General features: G+C 46.9%; 1 protein-coding gene across 2 annotated transcripts in view; it reads right to left on the bottom strand.

Moving 5' to 3' along the window:
- CTNND2 (catenin delta 2) overlaps positions 1 to 22,674 on the bottom strand; it is a 777,587-nt gene that overhangs the window by 132,070 nt on the left and 622,843 nt on the right. For both annotated transcript variants that reach the window (XM_047074403.1, XM_047074404.1), the window contains exon 12: positions 4,657 to 4,774. In XM_047074403.1, coding sequence (XP_046930359.1) covers positions 4,657 to 4,774 — 118 coding nt within the window. The remainder of the gene's footprint in view (positions 1 to 4,656; positions 4,775 to 22,674) is intronic.

The raw sequence follows: 22,674 nt of genomic DNA, 5'->3' as shown, positions 1-22,674 counted from the left end.
CCTCTGTCAGATGCTTGGAATGGTACCCACGTCTTAGCTTGCTGTGAGGATCAGGTGAGCTAGAGTATGTGTGTGCGGTAGGCTGAATGCCTCCCCTGCCAAGATGTCCGCATTAATCTCTGGAAGCTCTGAATATGTTAGGTTCCGAGGCCAAGGGGAATGGAGGCGGCAGACAGAATTAATCAGCTGACCTTCTGTTAGGGAGACTGTCCCGGATTATCCTGGGGGGCCCATGTAACCATGAGGGTCTTAGAAGCGAGAGAGAGGGTGCAGAACAGGTGTGAAAAGGCGTGACCTCTCATTGCTGCCTGTGAAAATGGAGGAAGGGGCCACAAGCCAGGGAATGTGGGCACCTGTAGAAGCTGGAAAAAATGAGGAATCGGACTCTCCCCGGCGCCTCCAGAAGGAATGCGGCCCTGGCGACACTTTTATTTTAGCCCAACAAGACCCATTTGGGACTCCTGGCCTGTGAAACGGTGAGATAATAAATATGCGTTGTTTCCAGCCACCGTGTTTGTGGCGATCTATTCCAGCAACAGTGGGAACCCAACCTAGTGTGTACGTACTGAAGATAGTGCCTGCCCACGGAGAATGCTGTATGAGAGTTCATACCGTGAACAATGGTGCACACAGCACGCTTGGGAGTCCGGAGCATGGGACCCAGAGCCGCCAGTCTAGGTTTGAGCTCTGGCTCTGCCATTTCATGGGCTGTGTGACCTTGGGCAAAATGCTTAATCTCTCTGTGCTTCCATTTCCTCCCAAAGACCCTTCCTGCCAAAGATCATCACCTTGGAGAACAGGTTTCACACATGAATTTGGGAGGACACATACACTCAGGCCATTGCACTGACCTTTTGACCTTTGTTCCGAATTTGACGAACAGTGGGAAGAAGAAAAATGCACCCAATTCAAAAAATAATGGTGGGAAAAAAAACTGAACTGAGCTAAGTTTTATTTTTAAAAGCATGCCAATTTAGCTATGGTTTCTCAGGCACCTGCTGTGTGCACCAGCATTCAAGGCAGGGAACGTGGTTCCATTTCACAGATGAGAGGGACGAGACCTGTAGTCGCCGGGGACTCACAGCAGATTGGGCCACGTCTTCCCAGTCCTGGGCCCAGCCTGGAAGGGATGGGGCTAAGTGCTCCCCTCCCACGACAGGGATCTGGTTAAAGGAAGCATGCATCTTTGACTTGACTACTGGGCGTGTGACAATCAACCAGGAAAACTGGTTTTCAGAATGTATCTCGGGAGCCTTTGCTCCATTCTAGACCTTTCTTGTGAGCTTTTCAAGGTTTCACGGCTGCTAATCCCACAGGCTTTAAGCCAACTTGATTTTCTATTTCAAGCATCCTCTCAGCATCAAAAAAAGGAACCGGCATGAAAGCAGGTAAACACAGGACGATGCATGAAAGAGAGAAAAGTCTCTCCCTGAAAGGGAAATGTTATGGCATAAGTCAGAACGATTTTTAAATCAGCTCAAACTGATTTTTTCCTTACATCAAAGACTTGGGAGAATCAACTTCTTTCTCATCCTGCTGCTCATGTTCCCTGGGGGCATCTCCGTGCCTCTGTTTAACAAATGACTACTGGGGAACACAGCCACAGTTTTGAGAAATGCTTTATGATCTACCTGTGGCTGGGGGATGGTTTGGGAGAAGCCGGAGGCGGGGAGAAAGTGGGGTTGACGGAGGGGTGGGGGTGCAGAGGAAAAGATGGGGCGAGGGAGACACAGAGGCTGAACTCATCCCTCTAGCTCAGCTTGGTGTGGGAGGGCCACCCATTCAAGCTCTTTCCTCGAAAGCAGGGGGACAGGGGACAGAAAAACAGGCAGCCGCCGTCCTTCTTTGGGACGCCAGCAAAGGCACGTGGCAGCTGGTGGCGCTGCTCTTGACATGCACTGCTGTCAACGGCGCTTCTAGCGGCTCCTCGTGGTCACCAGGGTCATTTTGACGCCTTATTTTCTATGGCAAAGGGCTAATTTGGAAGTTGTCCATAGACTGCTGAACCATATGTTACCCATTCAACAAACTGTCCCGGTCACAGGAGCCGAGCTGAGAGCTTGTGTGGATTCCAGGCTCTAGGATGCCATTAGCTTTGCTGGCCGTAAAGAGAATGTGCACTCACCTCCCTCCTCTATCCTGTCACTGTGAAAGCTCAGAGGTGACCAGACAGAGGGCTGAGTGGCACACTGTGGGACCATAATACGTTAGAACTCTCTGGCACGTTCTGGCTGGCAAAACACTGCTAAGTGACTTGTGGAGTCTGATGCTTTCAGAAGCTACGGCGATCTTCCTTGTCACGAAGTCGGGGTGCCCGGGTACAATTCTATAATCAGCAGGAGGGTGGGGGCAAATCTACCCAAGCCTGGCGCTCTAGCTGCTGCGTCAGAAATAGCCGCGTCTTCTGATTCCCGCCTTTAATACTCCCAGGGATTCTAGGTTCCTCTTTTGAAGAGAATGTGGACATTAAAAGAGGTGATCTCCAATGTCTCCTAGGAGTCTGACACGTCCGGAGAAAGGGGTGGGGCCTCACAGCACTTCGTTTTGGGGCCATGCTGCTACAGACTACCTCCCCACCAGTGTGGGCATGGGCGGTTGGCCAAAGCAAGGGGCTGTTGACCCTTATTTTCAACTGCAAGGCCGAGACAACATTAAGCTCTTTTGGCATCCGTTACAGTAAGAGGCTCAGCGTCCCGATGCCGTAGCCTTTCCTGCTCTGAACGTTAAGACCCGCCGCACTGAAGCCTTAGTGAATTTCCTTTGGCAGCTCTTCTAAAAATCGCCTATTGTGTTAACAGACATCTGTAAATCCTCAAGACATCTTGACTGGTCACGTTTTTAGGGACTTCGTTTTCCTATCAACGATATTAAAAGTTCTAAAATGGCCGTTAACAGTGTTTACAAAAGGGGTTGATTACATCTAGAGTCCATCATATCCATTTCGAAACTGAGGAGCACTTCACGGTAAGCTGATGGACGCAAGCATAAGTCAGTGGCGGCGATCAGATGACAAACTGTGTGCACAACTGCGGTAAACTAGTACTCAAAGGATGGGGATCCCAGAAGGCAGATCATGCCTCCACCACAGGGAGTAGGTCTCAGGTATCAGCAATTTCCTACATTTCTCAGTGGCTCCACTGTGCAGTCAAGGTTGAGAACCCCTCACTAGGTCATTCCCCACGCCAGCTGGTAACCAAAGGGATCAAACCACTCGTACCTGTTCTCTATGGGACTTTACAACTAAATTACATTACATCGTGTTTCTGATGAGAGTCCTTGTCAAAGCTGTATCTACTAAGGTGGGCTCTCAGTCCAGGCCACACGTCGAATCACCTGATGAACTTCTAAGGAACAAAAATCTGAGATCAGAGGTAGACGTTCAGAGTCAGAGGGCTGTGATGGGGTCTAGGCACGCGTATTTACTAAGCAGTCCTAATTCTAACGAAGAGCTGGCATTAAAAGCCATGGGATTAAGGACCAGGACCAATTTTGCTCCCTCTGTGGGACATCTGGCAATATCTTGGGGACATTTTGGTTTGTCCCAGCTATGAAGCTGCTGGCATCTAGGGGGTAGAGCCCAGGAATGCTGCTCAACATCCTACAATGCACGGGGTGGCCCCCAAACACTGAATTATCCAGCCCCAAATGTCCATGGTGTGGCTCTAGAGAAGTTCTCGTTACGGTCTCGCATTTGTCACATGGACTCATCAGTAGAGTCTGTGTTTACATTTGTCACACGGACTACTTTAAAAGCATCATTAGAGTCTGTGTTTACATCAGGACATTATTACTTTACAGTTTTACATTCAGAATGAATCGAAACTAATCAAAAGACAAACTGAGGCGAAACAAAATACCTCCAACACTGGAAAAGCCCACCCAACTCTATTTTGGTTTGTGAACTCAAACACTGAAGAGACTCTGATGATTCACATATCACCAGCCTCGTTTATTTAGCAGTTTTAAAGCAGTTACTTACCTTCATTGGGCACTTTTTTAAAAAATTAAAAAAAATTTTTAATGTTTATGTTTGAGAGAGAGAGAGAGACAGAGTGGGTGTGGGGAGGGGGCGGGGCAAAAAGAGAGGGAGACACAGAATCTGAAGCAGGCTCCAGGCTCTGAGCTGTCAGCACAGAGCCTGACATGGGGCTCGAACCCACAAACCAGGAGATCAGGACCTGAGCCACAGTCTGACACTTAACCAGCTGAGCCACCCAGGTGCCCCTTCATCAGGTACTTTTAAAATGGCATTTGAACAATTAACATTTGTAAAAAGCTAACTGGTAAGAATATAGAGTTATTCTGAAGCTCAGGTAGTTTTAATAGGTCTCTTTCTTTTAAAAGCAGATTTGAAAAAAATAAAACTGGAAGCTTGTGGGTAATGTAGCATGGAAAAGTTGATACACTCATCCGGTCTGAGTAACTTAAAACAATCCACGTTTTTTATTTATTCGTTATTGAGACTTAGGTGTCTAGTTCTAGGCTAGGATTATTAGAAGCCATCAAGCAAATGCAGGATTCCTACGGGGAGACCACGATAGATTTCAGAGTGAAGGTATTAGGCACAGCATTAGCTCTCCGTTGTTGATAGCCGTTGCTTAGTCCCTTGGGCATCTTTATTGACTAAGATGTTTAATCTATGCAAACACAACAAACCTTGCTGTCGATCTCACTGCTCCCCAGTGCTGACTGGATCACGTAGAGCAGCGCATCTGTGAGCCCGTCGCATTCCCGCATCCTCCTGCGGGCCTCCTCTCCGGCTGAACTAACATTCCTGCAAAAGCAAAAGGGCACGTCAGCTACCTCCCTGTGGTCCCCAAAAGAACCTTTCTCCCACGCGCAACTCCAGAATGTTTACCGAGAACACGGTTTTAAATAGTAGGGACGGTTTCCACAAATACATCGTAGAACTGGGTAAGTCATAGGTATCTGCGTCGTAACTTGTGCAAAGGAGACTCAGAGTTCTGAACATGTCATCTGTGAGGGCCCCGTGGCCGCGGAGAATGGGGGCTCTTGGAAAGTCTTTAAGGTTTACTTCACTGACAGCTGACAAGGGAATCAAGCTCTGTGATTCAAAGGCCTCTTCTTTGCGAAATTTGCGAGAGCGTTTTTCAAAGACGGAGCTTCGGACTTACTGAAATATTTTAGAGATCTAATTTCACCTGCTTCAAAAATATACCTACGTTGGCCCTACCAGAAGTCAACTTCTAGAAATTCATTCTAGGTGCATAGGTAGGGGGGTTCTGTGAAAATTTAATCACCGGGATGCCCATGGGCACCTTTTATGGGCAGGCGTGGCCCAAGTTCCTTCCTGAACCAGCACAAGCTGAGCTTAAGCCAACAGAAGGGGCGGATGGTCAGGGAACAGGCAGCTGGGAAGCAGTGAGATCTTCCGCTTCTACAAAAGACATGAGAAAAGCTCAGTCAAGGGTGAGTCTTTGGGGTGCTTTTAGTGACTCCACCACCTGAGAGTACATTCTTCCTCTCCTACCCCTGGTTAGGATTTGGTTCAGGCAGAGAACTTCTGTGGCAAGTCATTGACAACACAGCCTGTTGGAGGGATGCTGGAGGTGAGTTAAGGGAAGGTATAAAGGAACTGAGGGAATTTAGCGACCAAGGGAAGAGTGATCTCTCGAGAATGATCCCAGTAGGCCAGTGGCTCTCAAACTCGGCTAATATCAGAATCCCCCGGAGGAGACTGTTGGGCCCCACTCTGGAGTCTTGGGTGGCATCAGATAACTTCCTATTGGGTGACGCCAAAGTTGAGAACCACCGCGCTGACTCTGGCTCTAGAGAGAGGGTCTGGTTGGGAAGGGCACCCTCTCTGCTGACTGTTGATGGCTGCCACATGGCACATCCCAAGAATCTGTGGCCCTGGACAGAGCCCGCAGGAGGCACCGAATAGGATGAATCTCATGCCCACGTTGTAACTGACGCAGGCATTCCCATTTCATTTTCAAAATGTCCTTCAAGGTTACTTTTCATTCTGTTTCACAGATGAGAACCCTGAGAGAGCTGCCCAAGGCCACAGAGGGAGGAGTTAGTGGAGGGGCTGGGATTGAACCCAGTCTATGAGGAGAGGAAGGCAAGGCCTTCAGGCTTGATGTACAACATGGATATACTACTTTTTTTCAGGAACGAAAATAAAATAGGGCTGACACTAAAATGCTAACGGCTAAAATGCTATTGAACATAAATGTTTTCTTCGATATCTAGAAGGTTCTGGAGGATGTGTTTAATGTGTTTAAATGCGGAGGATCTCTCCGCATTTTAATCTAAGACTGGGAAAGGTTATTCAATTCAAATTAGTATTTTTGGCATTTGCTCATCTTAAAATATAAACAAAATTTCTCAGTTCCTCAGATAATATAACTAGGCAAATAGTGACAGCATTTTCAGGTAAAGTGTCAGGACTCCCCCTTGGGGTGGCCAACCCTCACTTCTGACAGGATCTCGGAGAGGGAGGAAGAGCCAAAATCTCTGCAGGAAGAAGTGGTGAGAGCTTTGCTGGTATTACTCTAAACGAGAAGGACGGCCTTTGTGACAGAGCAGTTTTAGACCATCCCTCCTTGAAATGGTTTTCACCAGGTCAGGCTTTGGGGCTGTTAGAGTAATAGGCTTGTCAAAAATCCCAATCAGACCTCTTTGGCCAGAAGAATGCTGGATGGCAGTGTGCCTGTGTGTTTTAAATCTTGCACCTATACTCTGAAGAGGTTGTTTTTCCAAAGAGAGAATGATGGAATGTAGTCTTGAAAGTGCCTGAGGGTAGCTCTGTCCACCCTAGTCTGAAGTCTTCTGCCCTCTTCCAATGAATGCTCGGTCTTGCCCTTGAGTAGCTTTATGGTGAGGGCAGATTGCCTCCTCATTCACAAATACACTTCGTAATGATCAGCCTATTTTCAGTGGTAATCAATGAACAGACAGGGCAACCTGGGAAAGATCATGAATTATCAATCGGTCAACATTATAGTTGTGAATATTAATCTAAGCAGTACCCTTTATTCTCGTTTTTCTTTGATTCTAGTCCACTCTCCTCCAAAATTTAAAAAAAAAAAAAACTTACTAACTGGCTGCTATATTAGAATGTATAGGATATTGTGGGGTGCCTGGCTGGCTCAGTCAGTAAAGTATGCCACTCTTGATCTTGGGGTTGTGAGTTTGAACCCCACGTCGGGTGTAGAGATTACTTACAAATAAAATCTTTAAAAAATGTGTAAGATATTGAGAAATGAGAAGACTAATAAGTTGGGTCCCTGTAGAGAAGGGGAAATGAATGGGACACACACACACACACACGCATATACACACACACACATATAAACACACATGTAAACACACACATACAAACACACCTCTATGATACGGAGGGGAAGAGGGAGTTACCACAGTGTCTTCAGGTATGATGATGCTCAATACATATTTTTAAACAGAATGAGGTGTGCACATGTCTCTTAATCAATGGGGAACAGTGTCCTACAACCCTCTGGGGGGTGAGTTGGCTTTTAAGCAACTACTCCTAAATGAGGGAAACACATCAGAAAAGTACCCCTGGCTTTTCACTCTGGAGGAGAGGAGAGTTTCCTGTTTCTCCTTTCCCCCCACAAAACAAGATCTACTATATCGTGCATGCTTCACTATTTAAAATTTTTTAAAAAACCAACAACATTTTGTGTGTGTAGCAATTAACTAATCATGGTCCTAAGGAAGGGACAATGAGCCAGTGTCCAACCTACAAAGTTCCACCCTCCTGTTGCACTTGAAACCATCTTCTGCCCATCTTGACCGAGGTGATTTTCACGTCTGATGGGAAACCGGTACAGCAAATTTCTATGCATAAACATGACATTCAAACAAATACTGATGGATTATTTGTAAAAAAGCACAAAGGTGGCATGACAGCTATGCCTTAGAAATAATCTTTATAATCTTGATTGAACTGTCAGTTGACATGTCATTTGGAGATTTCTGCTTAAAGTAGGTTCTATAATCTTTTTATCTAATTGATAAGAACGAAACTTTTTATTTCTTACAATTAAAAGGTACGAAATCTCTTACAATCTCTGTTATTCCACTGTAACGAGTTAAGCTGCTTTATTTCCCCTCTCTTCAGTGCTGTTTGACATGCTGTTTCTCGTAGCTTCCATCACTCACTGAGCTTATGTAAAACAAATTCAATATACAGAGCCCTCATAGGATCCAAAGAGGCACTTGTAATGCACGTTCAAAAGGAACGCAACCAGCATTTCACATGAAAGACTTCATTTTATGTGCCTCCGCTTCAAGATGGTCAGGATAGGAACAGGGAAACTGCAGAGGAAACCAATGGATGAGATTTTTAGCAATCAGTCTATTTGAAATGAGCCCTCTCTTCTCTACACTCTCTTTGCTCTTTGAATCTCTCTTAACCATCACCACTGACTTTGTATTAGAATTATTTAGGCTGTGACCTTACTGCTGCATTGGAACCTTCTGGAGGGTAGAAGGCACGTTGCTGTCATTTGTATGCTCAGCATACAGCTGAGTGCCCAACACAACCTAGGTGCTCAGAGCAAGGTGGCTATTACTCGTGCATTCAGCCCTCCCATCGGACAGTCACTCGTGTGACTGATTTACCTCCGTGCGCTGTACTCACTGGACAATATTGGATGTCTGCTTCGTCAAGAATACAGGCTTCTTACACTGTGGCTTGTGCCCTGCCACTACAACCCCCATCCTGGATTATTCAGAGCAGGCTCAGTTTGGGAAGGAAGAAAAAGACAACAACAGCTGAACATAACTAAACAAGTTTGAGATATGAGCTTTCTTATGACTGTTGACAATACTGATCAGACACACGGAGTGCTGGAGGGAACGGCACAATTTTGCCGCCTGGAGACAATCAGGTATCCCCGAGCCATAGCTCTCTTCACCCCCAGCTTGCAGGAAGAGTTTGGCATTGATCCCATGAACTGTGAGAACTGAAATCAAGAGTCGGACGCTTAACTGAATGAGCCACCTAGGTGCCCCCTCACAAACTCTTAGCAAAACAAGGGACCAGCTTGTTGCCTTCTTCTCATTTGATAACTTCAACAAAGGTGGACCCTTTCGTGCACCTGGCATGGCCTCGTAGCTGGGGCTACCTAGGTGTGGAGGCACGTGCCTTGCCTTGGTCTGCTCATCCATAGTGCGCTGATGGGAGCATCTGGCATCACCCGATCGTGTGGTGACACGGCCAAGTGCTCAGGGCCTGGTATGGAGTCTACGAAGGAAATGTTAAGTGTTCTAGCTGCTTGTCGCCCAGAGACCCCCATCCAAGAGGGAGAGAGACACTAGGCGGGGAGCTGCAGGAACCACCTGGAACATGTACTGCAAGCCTACAGAGAGGATGAGGGGTGTGCAGAGGGTAGAATGGAAGGTTTCCTAGCAACAATGACACCCTCATTTTGAAAATTTTCATTACTGCTTTTTTAAAAATCTGAAACTATTGTAAAGGTATTCAAACCCTGGGGGAAATACATCAGTAAAAGTGAACATCCTTACTCTCTCTTCTCCCCCTCATCCTTCTGTCCAAGGAAATCACTGTCACCATTTGACATTTATCGCTCAAGATTATTTTCTACTCATACCAATAAACTGTGTAGGTATGCTTTTGCTTTTTACCATAGTGGTTTGTGAAGCACCTTGCTTGCTTTTATGCATTAAAAGCCTACCATAGCCTCTTTTCACGGTAATACCTACCTATGTACCCTATTCATGGAACAACTTTGGGCATTCCGGGTATAAATATATGATGATTTATAACCTAAAAAGTTATTACCCTATTAATGCACATACAAGTTATTTTTAATTTTTTACAGCAATAAGTGACATTGAACTGAAATTTGGAGGAGTTATGGGTTTTGTGAGATACAGTCTATGGAACTAGAAGAAAGGCTAACAGATAGATCAGTTCAAAGCAACGAACTAACCCACCTTGACTGGGTACCGACTCTGCTCCACACCTAATGCCATGTCTTGGGATAAAAAGAACACCTGGCCCTTGACCTTGGGAGCTCCGTCTAGCAGGCAAGCAGAAACATATCTGATGTGCCTAGATCTGATATCATCGGTATGAAAACAGAGGTATGAAGGATTTGGGAACCTATCTCCCTTGGAAGTAATGCCTAGATGTGTCTGGAAAAGAAACACAGGCTGAGTTGGATGGAGGTTTTACTACTCACCTTTAAGTTGTAATTAAAATCTTTGCTGAGGTTGTAAATCTTTTTTAATTTTTCGATGTTTATTTATTTTCGAGAGAGAGAGACAGAGAAAGAGAGAGAGAGACAGAGCACGAGTGGGGGAGGGGAAGAGAGAGAGGGAGACACAGAATCCAAAGCAGGTTCCAGGCTCTGAGCCGTCAGCACAGAGCCCGATGGGGGACTTGAACTCACAAACTGCAAAATCATGACCTGAGCCGAAGTCGGACGCTTAACCGGCTGAGCCACCCAGGCACCCCGCTGAGGTTGCAATTCTATAAATGTGGACATCAATTGTTTTCCTTAACATTTGCTGCTGCAAGTCATAGGTTCTTAAGAAGTAAGAACCCAGAGTATGATAAAAGTGTCTTATCAAGAAAGCATTTTATGCATATTTCACGGAATGTACCTTCAAATTTGAAGGGCAAGGCTTAACCTACGCATAACAGGCTTAGGGGTGGCTCCAGGTGACGAGACTGCGGAAATGCTAACCAAGCACAACCACGCAGAGGTGGGGTCTCCAGGCCACCACTCCTGGCATTAACAGAGGATAGGACCTGTAGGGAGAGGCAGCCGTCTGTGGCAAATGCCAATTCTGGTGTATACGTCTCCATTTTTACTAAGCCTGGTATGCTATGCCAGCCCCTTGTGTTCAATAAAACCACGGTGGGCTCATGGTTCGCCAAGGTGAATCATGCTGATGCTCTTTTGCCAAACCACATTACCTGTGCTAAGTCCTGTTTGATTGACATCTAGCTGCCCAGTAGCCCAGCCAGGCTGCTCTGAACCACTGAACTAGCGTACCACCAGTGGCTCTGCTGCCTGTTGCGGCTCTGCAGAAATGTGCCGTTTGTGACATCTGGGGGTGCCTGTGGTGGGGGGGGCTCCATCGGTTAAGCGTCCGGCTCTTGATTTTGGCTCAGGTCATGATCTCAGGGTTCATGGGTTCTAGCCGCACATCAGGCTCTGTGCTCACAGTGCGGAGCCGGCTTTGTGGCCCGTCTCCTCTCTCTCTCTCTCCCAAAAATACATAAGTGTTAAAAAAATTTTTTAAACCATTTGTGACACTTGGCCAATAACCAAGAGGGAACCAAAGCAAGCCTCCCCTCACCTGCCTGGTGGATTCATTCAAGGGGCGTTTCCAGTGTTGACTTTTTGGGACGTCTTACTCAGAGAGCAGAGCCAAGGATGACGGAAGACAAATCCCTTGCCTTGAAATCTAATGGGGATTGCTGGGTGGGATTTCCAAGCTGCTGTGATCCAGTACTCTATTTTATTTTCCGTTTCTCCCCTTCTTGAGCTGGCATCTCTCTATTATCCTACGCCTGTCACACCGGTGTTTGTTGGGAGAAGATGACCTATGTCTTTGATATCGTAGGACCACAAGGGGAGAAGAATCGTTCCCCAGGAGCTGTACTTCATGGATGACACCTGATTTAGATGCCGCTGATTTTAGACCTTTGGGTCGACCTTTAGGACGTGGAGATGATGCTGTCCTGGGATGAGACCCTAGGATGGGATGAACGTATGTGGGATGGATGTGAATCTTTGGGGCCCAGAGGGAGGACTATGGTAGGCCAAATAACGTCCCCCCAAGATGTTTATGTCCTAATGCCTGGAACCTGTGACTAGGTTACTTTACGTGCAGATGGAATTACGGTTAGGGACTTTATAATATCCCAGATGATCCCTGTGGACCCAATGAGCACGAAGAGCAGGGAGGATTCCCTGGCTGGCGTCAGCGGAGCAGCACAGAAGCAAGAGTCAGCGAGGTCTCAAGCACGAGGCTTCAAGTCCCCACTGCTGGTCCTGACAGAGGGGGCCACATGCTAACTTGTGACAGAGGCTGTCAGCTCTCAGCTGATAGCCAGCAAGGAAACGGGGACCTCGGTCCCACAGCCACAAGGAATTCGATCCTGGACACAGCCTGAAGAAGCTTGGAAAAATCTTCTCCCAAGAGCCATTAATAAGGAGCACAACACCGTGGTTTTGAACTGGTAAGGTTAGTGTCAGACTTCTGACTCACAGAAACGGGAGGATAATAAATAGGCGTTGTCCTCAGTCCCTAAGTTTGTGGCAACTTGTTACAGCAGCATAGGAAACCAAGAAAGGGCATTAGTTTGTTTTACTCAAGGGTAAATGAAATTCTTCTCAACACCAATCATATATATTTCCCACCCCACCCTTTTCCTGGAAAACTGCTTCTCTGTAGTGGGTTCACGCAAGTTTCAAGAAGATATTTCTCAACGATCAAATAATTGTATTGTCTTGACCAAGACCAAAATGCCACCTATATATGGAAATCAGGGGCTCCTGGGTGGCTCCGTTGGTTAAGCATCTGACTTCGGCTCAGGTCATGATCTCACGCTTCCTGAGTTCACGCCTCGCCTTGGGCTCTGTGCTGACAGCTCAGAGCCTGGAGCCTGCTTTCGATCCTGTGTCTCCCTCTCTCTCTGCTCCTCCTTCGCTCATGCTCTGTCTGTCAAAAATAAATAGACATGAAAATGCACACACAAAAGAAAATAAAAATTCTTCCTTGGGGCATGCGTGTAGGGGAGGGGGCGAGGGGGTGACATATAAGGCATGTGCCCTCAACTATGCAAGGCCAGGAGATGTTTTATCTACCTCGGAGCAGACAAAAGCCCTCTGCGTAAGAAGCGCTGATGTGACGCACTTTTTGAAGTGATGACGCATTTTTTGGGACAAAAGTACTTGTTTTGCCCTACCCCTGATCTGATTAGCCACGAGACAAGCTACCAGACACGTGGGCATCAGCTTGGTCCAGACTGCTCTCGTGCTTGGTGGATACCTTTTACTTCTTCTTCTTTTTGTTTTTTTAAGTTATTTTTTGAGACAGAGAGAGCGCAAGTGGGGAAGGGGCAGAGGGAGAGGGAGAGAATCCCAAGCAGGACCCGTGCCCGTCAGCATAGAGCCAGATGTGGGGCTCAAACCCGTGAACCGTGAGATCACGACCTGAGCTGAAATCAAGAGTCAGATGTTTAACCGACTGAGCCACCCAGGCGCCTCATATACCTTTTACTTCAGCTGGTCTCTTACTGCGGAGGAGGCTCCTGAAAACCTCAGTCTTCACAGCTTCCAGTGAACAGAGAGTGGAGCGGTTGGTATTCTCTCCTGGGGGGATAGGGAGTATGCGGGATCCTAAGGGAGAGAAATGGGCAATGTCCTGGCTCTGTTTGAGTGAAGTCTGTAGTGGGGTCTTAAGTGAATTTCTGGAACCTTATCTGAAACGCCAACCTTAAAGTGCCAAATGGTATGAATGGTCAAGTTTCCTGTGCTGGGCCAAAGTAGGGTGTTCCTAGGAAACCTTCCACACGCTGAAGTGTGTAAAGCAAAGAAGCAATTATCGTTAATTTACAGGAAAACAATTCTGAGGATTCCCAGACCCTGAAATCTCCTCTCTTAGGCTTTTCTGATACCTGAGGGCACATCGCTAACACACGCAAAAAATACATGAAGACAGAGCCCAGATGCTCACAGACGCGGTTCGAAGTTCTGGGCGCCGGATGCCAGGACGCTGGCCGTGGTTCGCAGGGAAGGAGCTGGGCGGGGCCGTTCTTGCCGCTCTGTCCCAGCTCTCTGCAAAACCGGCGCGGGACACAGGTTTTGCTTGTCACCCTTTTCCCCATAAAAGCAAAAGTCCTCTTTGGGCTTCCTTCGGTTTGTGAAAACGGCTACTCGTGTAGGTTTTTTGCAAAAGCAGAGTGGCATGATTCAAACTTTTGACAACTGAGGGACACCTGTATTAAGATTAGCCACACCTCGGTACATTTTTATTTGGTACAAGTAACAGAAGGCTGAATTTATTTGAAAAGCTCTTGACTTCTCTTTACACATGTGTTTCTTTCTCTTTTTAAGTTTCTTTTTAATTTGATTGATTTTTTTAAAGAGAGAGAGCACAAGTGGGGGGAGAGGGGCAGAGGGAAAGAGAGAGAATCTCAAGCAGGTGCCACACTCAGTGTGGAACCTGAGGCGGGGCTTGATCCCACAACGCTGGGATCCCACAGCCTGAGCCGAAATCACGAGTCTGACGTTTAAATGACTGAGCCACCCCGGCGCCCCTAGGCGTACTTGTTTCTTAAGGTGGCACCTTCATTACAGCCAAGTCAGAACGATTTCCAGAGAAATAAATTTCCCTTTTTATTTTTTGTCTTTTCTTCTTCTTCTTTTTTTTTTTTAAGATTAGCACAGTCTTGCTTTTGGATTCCTGCTATGCACCTTACTGTCTTCTCGCAAGGAAGGCAATCTCTTTATAAATCAGGACAGTGAGGGCTCGGTAATTGCTTTGTAGAGCTGCAGGGACAGAATGCTTCAGTGGCCTAAAGACCAACTACCTACCCGGCTGGCAAGCGAACACTGAGGCTGAGCTGTCCTCAGGGCGGTGGTCCCTCCGCGTTGACACCCCAGCCACCCTCATGAACGTAAGCCAGCAGAGAGAGACGGATAGGCTCCTCTTCTGTCGACGATTGAACACTGTCCCTGTTAAGAATGCCCAGATCCCCGCCTTCCGGAGTTGGCCATGCAGCAGGGCGCACTGTTGCAGAGAAGCCCACGGCAGAACCAGAAGTACCTGAGTTAAAAGACACCTATGGCTGGCAAGTACTACCCGGGGTTTTAGCTTCGTGATTCCAATTAAAATTGATGGACGCCACAGAGTTAACTGCTCTGGGAAACGTCTGCCGCCAGGGTCCCGTTGGGCGGAATGACGAGGAAATCCCAGGGAAAAAAGGCGAGCGGCTAAAACCGTTAACCGTGCACCTAATCGTGCCTGCGGTCCTTTGTGGTCCACGCACATCCCGTGGTCGTTTTGTCACTTGCGCGCGGGCGTGAGCGGCGCTCACTTCACTGTGCCCTGACTTTGTAGCTACCGAGCCACACGGCCAGCTTGGAGCACCGCCACGTGGCCCCACCTCCTGGGCCGATGCCCAGCTCCGCCGTGTTCCACGAACGCCTGAAACATGTCACTCTGGCACGTCTGTGGCAGGCTCTCTGTGCGGACTCAGGACCAGGGAGCATCTCACGTTGCGAGCCCCACGCCCGACCTCGGTCCTGGTTCCTCTGCTTGCCACGGAGGGGGCCTTCCGTGGAGCGCACCCACTGGCACCACCAGCGGCCACGGCAGACACACCCACGGAACAAAACCGGCCGCCAGCCACGGCCCCACTACAAAGCCAACGGCGAAAAGAAAATATCCGCTCAGAATGCAAATTAAGTTACAAAACGAATTAAAAACCAGTGTTTTCTTCTTCTTCTTCTTTTTTTTTTTTTTACTAGCCCAAATTACTCCTTATCGACCAGGCACAACTGAGTGTAAGTCACAAAACCTGAGCTTTAAAAATACATACACTATAAAAAAAATAAATTAAAAATTACAAAAAATTAAAAAAATTAAAAATAAAAATACATACAATATGTTAATATGCTGGGAAACCCTGCAAACTAGAAATGCAATATTCACTTCACCAACAGGTGGCTTTCAGGCAAATGACCACCGTGGCTACATAAATGAGGAGCCAGGCCAAGGCCATCCAATTCCTTGTATTTTGAGATCTCTGTCGTCTCAGAAGTAGGAGAACAAATCTGACTGATAAGGGATTATAGGTAATTGGTTACTTGCCTTTTAAATGTCAGATTGTGGGTTTGAAGACTTTCAAGATTTGGCATTATGTTCCGGACTATTAATAGCTATTATTAAATTAGCCCTTTAAACCTTCGTTTCAATTCATCACCTAATTCCTTATATGCACTCATGTGATCTTTCAATTTATTTACTTGCGGGAAAATTTTAACAAATCGTACTTCAAAGATTTATTAAAGCTGGGAATGAATGTGATTTCTAAAAGTTCACTTATCTAGATGAAGGGTTGTCCTCCAGGTGCATTTTCTGTTTTCATGATTGCTTTGATCACTCACTGATACCTTATTGGGTTCCAATAATAACAACCAAAAATCTGAAAGTATCTCCAGGGGAAAGAACTGCATTTATTCTTGTGTCTCATCCCCTCCCCGTTTCCACCCCCATCATGTTCTTGTAATTCCCCTGCCCCCCGCACCTGGTGTTTTATTCTGGGTATTCACTGTTGGGTTGGGACCAGCAGCATTTCTCTGAGTTGACTGTTCACGATCCTTGCCCAGCAAGTTAGGGTGAGTGATCAGAACAGGCAGCCGCAGGGTAAGGAAGAGAGAACAGTCCATTCCTGTTGCCCCACTGCTCCAGGCTGTCTGCCTATGGTAACCATCCTTCTCCACGTGTGTGTGTGTGTGTGTGTGTGTGTGTGTGTGTGTCTTCTTAAATTTTGCTTTGGGAAAAGTCTCCTTAAATTTATGGCCAAATTGCTAATAAAAATAGTCCCTGGATCAAAACAGCTCCAGGCTCTTTGTGTGCAAAGGGAAAGGAAGGGATTAAAAAATAAAAAAGCACCTTTCTTTTAATCTCTTAAAAATGCTCCCATCTCTCCTAACTGCTGTCCGAAGAACTTAGAAGTTTTGACGACTCACTGAGTAGTTTTCTACTTGGGCCAAAGAACATGATAAATGATAAAAAAAAAAAAAATGAAAACAAAACAAAAGGCAGACTCCAATTACTTCGGCCAGAGATGCTTGTGTAGTTCTAGCTAGGTGAAACAAACAGCCAATCTGTGCTTGGCCAAAGATGAATTAAAATGGCAGAGGGTGTCTGTTGACAGCTCTCTTCTCTCCTTGTTTTGAAAGTTAAGTATCTAGTGTGGGGGTGATGAGTGACCAGAGCGAGAAACGACAGGAATACATATAAACTTCTGTGAGAAAAAAATATACAGAGAGCTCAGTAAACTAAGATCATCTGGCCTGTTTATTTTCTGAAAAGGAGAAGAGCATATACTTATTCTTAATTATTGAAATATGTTTTTACATTTTGAAGGAAATTCCTGGAAGAATTACTGAAAAAGTGGGTGCCAGCTTCTGGAAAAAGAAGCCGCTTAGGCATTGGCCTTAATCGCAATTTAGGAATAATTGGAAAAGTCAAAGCTGTTCGAAGAGTCTTTGCATTTTAAAACCAAGGCTGCTTAGTGCCTATGAATCTATAGTTTAATTGTCTGCCTCCATTGTTGTCATGACTGGACTTTTTCTTTGTGGTGGAAGGGAGAATTTGAAAGATGTCCCTTCAAGATTCCTGGTCTGGAGTTGTTCAGCCGAACACTAATCTAGGCACTGCAGTGAAGGAGTTTTGCAGGTGGCATTAAGGTACTGATCAGTGACCTCAGGATAAAGGAAATGATCCTGGATTATCCTGCTGGGTCCTATGTCATCACATGGGTCCTTAAAAGCAGAAGGGTCAGTCTAAAGATGTGGCTGAAGAGGGAACAGAGAGATGAGGGAAGAGATCCTGATTCTCGGACATTACTGGCTTCGCAGGATGACACAAGGGGCCATGAACCAGGGAATGAGGTGGCCTCGAGAAGCCGAGAACATCTCCTAGGCAACAGCCATCAAGGAAGTACCGTCCTCCGTCTACAACTGTAAAAAACTGAATTTGGCCAACCACCCGATTGAGCCAGGAAGCAGCTTATTCCCAGAGTTTCCTGAGAAAAGCCTGCTGGCAGAGACCTTGATTTCAAACTGTGAGACCCTGAGCAGAGAAACCAACCATGCCCCCTGCACTTCCGAAGTAAACCACATTCAAGCCATTCTAACACTACGTTTGTGGTAACTGCTATGGCGGCAGTGGAGAAACTACATTTGTACATTCACGTAAGACAATTACGGCCTCCCTGTGATATTTTTCCATCAGTGCTCATTTTTAATTTTTCTGAAGTATTTCAAAACTTTCAGATAAAGTTTTCGCATCTTTTAAATGAAGGTGTTTTTAGATGCTCTGAGTGACAAGACAAAATGTGGTCGTTAGGACTTCTAGCTGCCTCTCGTTGCAGGTATGGTAGGGGCAATGAAATTCTCCCCAACTCCAGGTAACCTGAGAGTGACTGTTCTTGGTTTACTACTACCAGATGGCTTGTGCTTAACACGAGCGTCGGATAACGGCACCACTGGGTGTACCACTTTCTTTTACTGCTTTAGCCGTGAAGGGAGTAATGTTTCAAAACTCCAAGAATTATAATGCTGCATTGGAAGGTCACCTAACAAAGACACTTCGAGGAGCCTCAGAGCATCATTAAAACCAGGGCACAAGGTGGCCGCGAAGAGTTTAGTTTCATTGTTGATCCTTGTCACCCTAAATGTGCACTGGAATCAAAGCGTTCTCCCCGGTTATGGGACTGGGGTTACTCTCTTTGACGTCGGGCAAGTGTTAAGGTTTAAACGCTATGCACTTAACCAGCGCGGTGGATACCCTGAGAATAAGTAGAAAACAAAAAGGAAGAGTCGCGTCTCCACCATCAGCCCAGGGAGCCCATGGCGTGCTGGCTTCACTGCTCTTTGTGAATGATGGCGGTTCTTGAAGCTCCGGAAGAGACTACATAAAATGATTTCTCGGGCGAAATGTCAAGGCATCAATGCACCATGAAAATAATCTGGAATGCATAGTCTAGCAACTCCAGGTTTTTCTGAAGCTCACCCTAATACAGTTACTCTTATTATCAATACTTTTTTATGTGCGAATATGGAAAGCTTTGGAGGTCTGTTCATCAGTGAAGAAAAAATAGTTTTGGAAAAGACGGAGTAGAATTAGTTGATTTTCGCACAAGACAGAGGCAGAAAGAGGATCCTTCTGTGTTAGATAAACTGCTACTAGACCAGTAGATCCGGTGATCAAACCCAATATTTCCAACAATACACTATTTTGCCAAAGTGCTCCCCAGGAATACAACGTACTGTTTGAAGTTTAATCACAAATACTCACCATGGAGTACTTTTTGCAGAATGTACTAAAAATCAAACGTGCCGTGTTAGCTCACTGCGGTGCCAGAGAAACTCTGAACTGCTGCAGTCTTAGAATGTTCTTCCCACCTTCTCCACGCGGACACACCTGCAGGACCATGTGCTGGTGCCTGGCACTCTCCCGTCGGCACCAGCATTGTGACATGAGACATGGTGGGCTGTGGGTCTTACAGGCAGTCCCGGCCAGCCAGCCTCAGCTTCACCCCTGCTCCCCATCGGAGCTGTGTCACAGAGGGTAGGTGGAGACGCACACCCTGAAATGGGTGTCGGTTAGCTTTTTTGATTTGGTTTCTGTGCTGGGTTTTCCTCACTAGGGAGACCCTGAAGTCTACTGGGGATGGACGGGATGAGAATGACAATCAGGGCGACAAGCGACCTTCACAAAGTATATCTGCGGTCACAGTGACCAAGAGAAGCAAAGAAGGAGGAAATTTCAAAGGCGAAAAGGAGGTAAGGGCAAAATGGAGGAAAAGAAAAGTATCGCTAATCGGAACCTGCTTTGGGGGTTTCCGTTAAAAGCTATTTTGTTGTGCGCCAAGACACTTTGATGGACTCACTGGACAAACACAGCGTTGCTCACCCTGGACCCAGTCTTTCTCGTACACCTACATCCACTCAGTCGGCACACCCAGGCAGCTCTGACCGCAAAGCATCTCCAGAATCGTCCTCCGTAGCTACCGACAGGTCCATTCCTGCCATGTCTTGTCTCTTAATCGAGTCCTTGCGCTTCTGCCCTCATCCCCCACCTCCCAGGAAAGTTCCTGTGATTCTTCTAAAATGTGCGTCAGCGCATCAGCCCCCCACCCCAAGACTGTCCATTTCACTCAAACTCCAAGTCCCCAGCACGGCACATGCCCAGGACAAGCTTCCCCGTTTTCACTTGGCCAACTTCTACTCATCTTTCCTTCAGGGAGGCTTCCCCTGTCCCCCCCCCCCCCAGCAGGTGAAATCCCTGTGTTCTGTGCTCATTCGAGGTGCACCTGCACATTCTCCCCGACCTGTATTACTTGCCTGCCGCCCGCTGGCGTTCTGTGCTCAGCTTGCAGAGCATCACATGCTTTGGGGAGTCAGAGGCGGGCAGCTGGCCGGCAAGAAGGCAAGCTGCAGGGTGAACGGGCAGCCAAGCAAGCTGACAAAGCGAGAGCAAACTCAAATTAGGGGAAGGAAAACCCAGACAGATAGACGCCCGAGGCCAGCTGAGTCTGCAGGCATCAGGCAGCCCTCAATGGCTCCGCGTATTCATCCAGGGCCGATCTTGGTCTGTGACCAAATAAATATGCATGGCTGCCTGTGATTGATTTCTTTGCTTGTCAGATAGATGATAACTTTCCAGGATGCAAGGAGACAGAAGGACTGAATGACACCAACACTTCTGGACTCCCACCACGGAAGGAAATAAAATTCAAAGCCAGCAACAGAACAGCCTCCTACTGCTTGCTCCTTTTCCAGCCCTACTCCACAGAGAGTTTATAGGCAGATCAGACGACATTCTCATCTCAAGCATGTTAAAGGAATTTCAAGCAAGACATTCTGCAGTTGAAAGCAATGGGGATTGTTGAAGAGCCTGGGGAGAGGGTTATGAACAGGGAGAAGAACATACCAGAGGTACTGTCACACCCCAACCTCAGCAGGTCCTGATTCGTGTAACATGATGTTTATGAATACTGGCATTCACTTGTAAAGGATGGAAGTACTTTATACTCCAAAAGACAGTCTAGGGGAGTAGAGAAGCTTTTGGTGTCAGATTTCAACTCTGTTATTATCTGCCTGGCCTTGGGCGACACATTAACCTTTCTGACCCTCAGTTTCTCCATCTGTAAAGTGGGCTAACGTTTTGGAAGGATGAGATGAGGCACAGTGTGCAGCACGTAGGAGGCAGACCTATCATCACCCACCGCCCTTTCTTCCCAGACATCTCACGCAGGCACAGGTGCCTGAGCAAAGGACAGAGAGACCTGTTTTAAGAAAGAGAAGGTAAGAACGAAACACGGGAAGATCCTAGGGAGGTGTACAGAAGATTATCATATTAGTTTCTGGAAGAAGGGAACCTCTTCTCCTGGCTTTGTTTTTCCGAGACACTCTCTAGCATCTCCTCTCCCGTTTCACCAAGCTCTCTCCCCTGTATTACTCTGCGCTGGCTGCGTTAGTTAACAAAGGACCGCAAACCGAGAGGCTTGAGCAATAGAAATTTGTGCTCTCATAATTCTGGACGGCAGAGGTGTCCACAGGGTTGGTTTCTTCTGAGGTTGTGAGGAAGTCTCTATTCCCCACTCCTCACCACCCCGAGCTTCCTGTGGTTGGCTATCTTTGGTGTTTCTTGGCTTGGAAAAGCATCGCCCTGATCTCTGCCTTCACCTACACATGGTGTCCTGCCGTACGTGTCTCTGTGTTCAAACTCGTCCTTTCAGTACGGACACCAGTCAGTCATCTTGGATGAGAGTCCACCGTGATGTTCTTAGCTAATGTGCATCTAATGCACATTCTGTACACCAGCAGCCACCTAGTTTCAAATAAGGTCGCATTCTGAAGTAAACTGGGAGTTAGGACTTTAAAATACGGATTTGGGGGGTACGACACTTAATCCATAACAGCCCCCAGCAGAAAGAGTGAATTATCTGACTGGGGGGAGGGCGGGCAAATCTCTGCCATCCTTCTGTCGAGATTTCTCGTTTCGTGGGGCTGATCCACCAACAGAACATCCCAGGACTGGGAGGCAGTGATGTTGGGTATGTCTGTCAGATCTCAACTTCTTCCTGGGGCCAGTCTCAAGGTCTACACTGGCAAGGCAGTGCCATCAGTAGATCCCTAGCCTGCTTCTTGGCTGTAGGTAAGAAGGCATGATCTCTGCTCAGCATTCTCAGAGGGAAACAGACTGTCTGGCTTCCATTCGCCAGTTTCCTTTGTCTTATTTATCATTTAGTTCTTAACTTAGGACAAAAAAGGGTTATGTTTGTTGGGCCCTCACGTCCTAACATAAGCCCTTAAGGAGGCCTCCGTGAGGCATCGGAGGCTCACGGAGGCTTGTGAAGGGTCGAGAAGGTTTGGGAAGTTGCCAAAGGTTCCAACACCTCTTGCCCAAGTCAAGGCTTGCCTAGTCACGGGAGCCTAGCTCTTCCCACTCAGATGTGTCGGCTACTGTTTCCTCTCAGGATCCACCTGTTAACCTTCCTTGTGTCCTGGGGCAGGAGGGGTTGAGCGAGTGAGGGTGAGGGTTACTGCAGGAGATGTGGAGACCCTGGGGCTCATCCTTTTGAGCTAAAGAAATGAAAACACTAAGTATGAGCATTATGCACCATGGTTCAGATTTCCTTCTATCCTTTTAGGCTGTAAGTATCATGTCTTATTCATGTTTGCCTCTTGGGTACCTAGCAGAGTCCTGGGAATGTAATAGAAATTCACTGTACTTTTGTGTGGAATGAGAGAGGTCATCCATTTTACCAAGGTGTTGATCTGCCAAGGTGTTGATCTGCCAAGGTGTTGACTTAGCACCGGACCAAGCAGCAAATGATGAGATGGTTACGGCCATTCTCATTATTTACAAGTGGGGCAGACGGGCTGCGGTGTTTCATGC

Source organism: Lynx rufus, unplaced genomic scaffold, assembly GCF_022079265.1.
Source record: "Lynx rufus isolate CCGP_SWC_20201006 ecotype Redwood Valley unplaced genomic scaffold, mLynRuf1.p SCAF_1, whole genome shotgun sequence".
Lineage (NCBI taxonomy): Eukaryota > Metazoa > Chordata > Mammalia > Carnivora > Felidae > Lynx > Lynx rufus.
This window is presented reverse-complemented; position numbering and strand designations above follow the sequence as displayed.